At 44.6% G+C, this 4,077-nt stretch overlaps 2 protein-coding genes across 2 annotated transcripts; one reads left to right on the top strand and one right to left on the bottom strand.

Moving 5' to 3' along the window:
• Positions 1-37: 37 nt before the first annotated feature.
• Positions 38-638, bottom strand: PPTG_17423 (hypothetical protein; the record flags this gene model as incomplete). Its single annotated transcript, XM_008915157.1, has 2 exons — positions 38-46; positions 114-638. 2 exons carry the CDS (start codon positions 636-638, stop codon positions 38-40), a joined length of 534 nt encoding a protein of 177 aa, XP_008913405.1.
• Positions 639-3,000: 2,362 nt separating this feature from the next.
• Positions 3,001-3,296, top strand: PPTG_24097 (hypothetical protein; the record flags this gene model as incomplete). Its single annotated transcript, XM_008915156.1, has 2 exons — positions 3,001-3,111; positions 3,189-3,296. The coding sequence occupies 2 exons, from the start codon at positions 3,001-3,003 to the stop codon at positions 3,294-3,296; spliced, it is 219 nt and encodes a 72-aa protein (XP_008913404.1).
• Positions 3,297-4,077: the final 781 nt, after the last annotated feature.

The raw sequence follows: 4,077 nt of genomic DNA, 5'->3' as shown, positions 1-4,077 counted from the left end.
GCCTTGAATAACCTAGCAAAGTTATCTTGAACTTCTACTAAGTCCTCTAGTTTTTCCTAAAATGCAATACAAGATGTTAGATTCCGTGAAAACAATAGGAAAGAAAAAACTACCTTAAGGCCGTGCGGCGTACGCTGGACGAAGCCGTGCCGGTACGCGAAACGCTGCAGCAGCCGTTGCAGCGACTGATACGCAGTGTATATATCCTTCTTTCCTGCCGCGTAGTCTTCTTGCCACTCTGAGTACTCGTCGCGAATATACGCGGCCATTATGGAGGCCGTGAGAGGCAGCGACTCGCGTCTCTTGTCTTTCATGAATGCTATTAGCTCGACCTTGAATGGGATGATCTCGGGGCGGCCAGACGCCCGGGACAGCGTTTTCTCACTGCCTCTAAACGCGAAGATGTCTTCTTTCTTCTCCAGCCACGATTCTAGCGTCCTGCGAGGGATTTTTTGGACTCTAGCAGCCTCGCGGATACCTAAACCTAGTGTAGCGAGCAGAACATCACGTTTTTGCTTCATTGAGTAGTGCATTCGACGCTGCTTGGGGGCGGAGAAAACCTCATCGAGGAGGCCCTCGATGGCGAGCTCTTCTGGCGGCGGTGGTGGCTCTGACGGGGGGTCGGGGGCTGCCTCCATTTTAGCGACTGACTGGTTCAGGTTTAGCTGCCATGCAATCCGGCGTTTTCAATGATTTGATTGGCTAATAAAAACGATATGCGCGTGCTGCTGCACGCACGCGCCTGTTTACATTTGATTTTGCTGACCGTTGCATTCTGTCCGCCGGTGTACGACAAAGCCATTAGTTTCTTAAGATCGGTTGAAGAGAAAAAAGTAGGCTGTAACCGCACGCAACGCTTATATTACCGGACAGCAGTTATACAAGCGACCTGCTTATATTTTCGGACAGAGGAAGTATTGTATTGTAAACGCGTTTCTCGAGCCGTCTCGCCACCGCAGTAGGTCAACTTCTGCATGCGTCGGGTTATCTCTCGTACTCTACGGTCCTCTCATCTCTCGGCCAGAGTCCGTCAAGCGATGACAGGGGAAGTATCATGTTTAAAACATATTTTGGCATCAGGTTGTCCGTATCTGATAGGTAGGGCCTATCGGTCTGTGGTCGCGAACTCTCGCAGAATTGCTAGTCGCGCAATTACCCTTTGTGTGCGTGTAGAAGTCGAACCTGCTTGAGCTCGCGGGGACTCAACATCTGCCGTGCATGCAGCGGGGGTATTTTGTGAGCTAAAAGAGAAGTGTGACTACTCCGTCTCTTTAAAGGCTCGTTTTTTAAAATAGTAACGTCATCGAATTAAAACAGTATAAACGCAAATTATCAAATCTTCAAGACAAAGTACATGGAGAAGAAAATGGCAAATAGAACAGTTTTGATGAATCCGCATTTTTGCAGTCAGTTTGCCCCAGTTTTACCAATATTGACTGTATCGTACCGCGTGCCTTTAAGTCTGTAAAGCAAAAATTGACACTCAAAGATCAATCCAAGGCTACCTCAATGCATGGTCTTCTTGTACTCGTTCCAGGATCACCGCGCTAGCAGAATGGTTGGAAGAGGCAAGTTGAGATATCAAATACTTTTCTAGAACGCAGCACCTCTCAAACTACGCGATATGACTTTTTTTTGCCGCTTCATTTGGAACTGATTCGGCCCGTGAAACAACCTACGAGAGCATGTTAAAATATACTGTAGTAAAGATTCTATGTATGTACAGAAAAATAATTGGAAAATATCATTTTATACCCGACCAAATGGGCTTATGATGCTTCCTGCAATCTGTTTCGTTCTATTATCACACGGGGTTGGCGCCTTGAATAGAGTTTGGGACTTGTGCTGCAAGTCAAGAAACTGTTGGACTGTCGGTCTTGAAGGAATGTGGCTAATTGGAGACATTTCACCACTACTTTTATGGAGTCCGTTTCCTTTAGTATCAGAACATGTTGTAGTCCATTGGTTCGCTAGTATTGGAGCCTGCAGAGTCAACGATTCTACTAACAAGTACTTATGTTGTACCCAGTACATTCAATTGCGCACGTGATTGAATCTCTGATAACTATTTCAATTGGGTTCGTTACGTAAAAATTCCCAGCTAAGTCGAAGACGTTCGAGTACTATTTACATTGTTCAAGATATCTAGAAGATCTCTGTGGCTCTCTGAGTGATACTTTTGTGTATATAGGGCTAAACATACACATATCAAATGCATTTTATTGCTCCACTATGGCGCCGATCTTCCAAAAAAAAAAGTGTGCATACTTTCATCTGGGGATTGTGAAGTTTTGAATTCGGTGCAGAACTTCGTAATCACGAAACTCCCACAATTAGTAAGGGACGAGGGCCTCGACACGGCAAAAGCATGTATAATATTGAGAATAACATCTCTGAAAGATCTCTGGACTCGATTGTAGACATCACAACAGTTTTTCTTATGCTCGTTGGACAATGCTTACAAATAGATTGCATCATATATATATATATATATGTAATTGGCTGTAATGATACCCTGAACATTGATATTGTCCTTTGGAGTTCGCTTCATATCGAATCGCTCTTTGATAATATCACCTAACCGAGAATTTAAGTTCTATAATATAGAGCTTAAGTTCTCGGTTAGGTTCAGGTACTGTCATTAATTCACCCTCTTTGTATTCGTATTTGTTGCTGATGAGCTGATACGAGTTGTTCGTAGCCATACGAAGCAAGTTTCGGTTTTCAATGAATGACGGTGGACAAAATGATTCAACGCCTTGGTTCTCGTATTAATCGGAAGTAAGTCGATCGGCATCCATGAATGAATGTCCCTGGTAGTCTTTATTGAGCGCATCAAGTTTCAGAGGGACACTTCGATGGAGATGTCTCTAGTATTTGAGAGCTTTGTTTGAGTAGTCAGTGATATGAATGACGGCAATGGTATCATCGATTTGAGGAGGATATCAAACGCTCTGATATTCTCATTCTCGGTCCCGATCTATCAGGTGAAAAGGAAATATGGACGAGGTGGAGGAGAAGAACGTCAAGCTGCGGTGTGGTGTGTATGGTGACGGAAGCGTGTTCTCCGTCGAGGTTGAGCGCAATGGAGACGTGGAAGCGCTACAGGAGGTATCGTGAAGAAGAAGAAAGACGTCAATGATCGCTTTAACGTTGATCCATCTTCGGTGACGCTGTACTTAGCGAAGAAGAACGGCGCGTGGCTCAAGAGCGACCCCTTCAAGCCTTTTTTGAAACACGGAAGAAAAGAAGACAGTGCCTATGTGGTAGAGATGATCCCAAACTGGGATCTGTGAGCAGTTCTATGGCAAGTTGGCTTATCATCCAGCGTGTTCGACTGTCATCTGCATCAACTCGACGTGCAAAACGGCATTTAAGACAGTGTTCGAAGGCGATGTCGGAGAAGTGGATGAAATCATCGACGAAATCATGCGAAAGCGACCGAGCGGGGGATGCTCTTTAGAGGAACTGCAGGCTTTCACCAAAGCCAAGCGATTCAAAGTTAAAGTTGATGATATGGTATGGTGGAATGTTAACACTTACCCTTCCTAGAAATTCCAAAATAGTATGTTTTACATCCGGAAATTTGAAAAGAAATTTGAAAAAAAAAAGTTTGATTTAACAAATATCTTCTAGAGGCAATTGGCGCTATACTATTTAAAAATTGCTACAGTAGCTGACATTCATGGCAAGAGCACACGTTGGCGCTGAGCGCTCAACAGCGTGAAAAAAAAACTCCAGCTGCTGGTGTAGCATTGCTCCATTATTTCCTGGTTTTTGATGGCGAAAATCGTTTGCTTAGGGAATTGTGTAAAGCTATGTCTGGGAATTTACTGACTAGCACTTCACCGAAAGCGTACATTGCCATCGCATGCGCTATAGGACGTAAAATGTTTGCTGGTTGTGTGGGGACAGCCTTCCGAGCACCGCTTGCAATGAAAGTTTCAGCCTGAGCAACATAGCTGTTACTTAGGATCGATATGCCTTCATGCAAAAATCTGCGCCTGTGTTCTTGCATTGTTGTTTGTCAGTCGCACGGCGTTCATCCAGCACTGAGAGCAGGTGGGTGGGTGGGGG

The sequence above is a fragment of the Phytophthora parasitica genome, assembly GCF_000247585.1.
Source record: "Phytophthora parasitica INRA-310 unplaced genomic scaffold supercont2.68, whole genome shotgun sequence".
In the NCBI taxonomy this organism is placed as follows: domain Eukaryota; phylum Oomycota; class Peronosporomycetes; order Peronosporales; family Peronosporaceae; genus Phytophthora; species Phytophthora nicotianae.
Note: the sequence above shows the minus strand (reverse complement) of the source record. Positions and strands in the feature narration are given on the sequence as shown.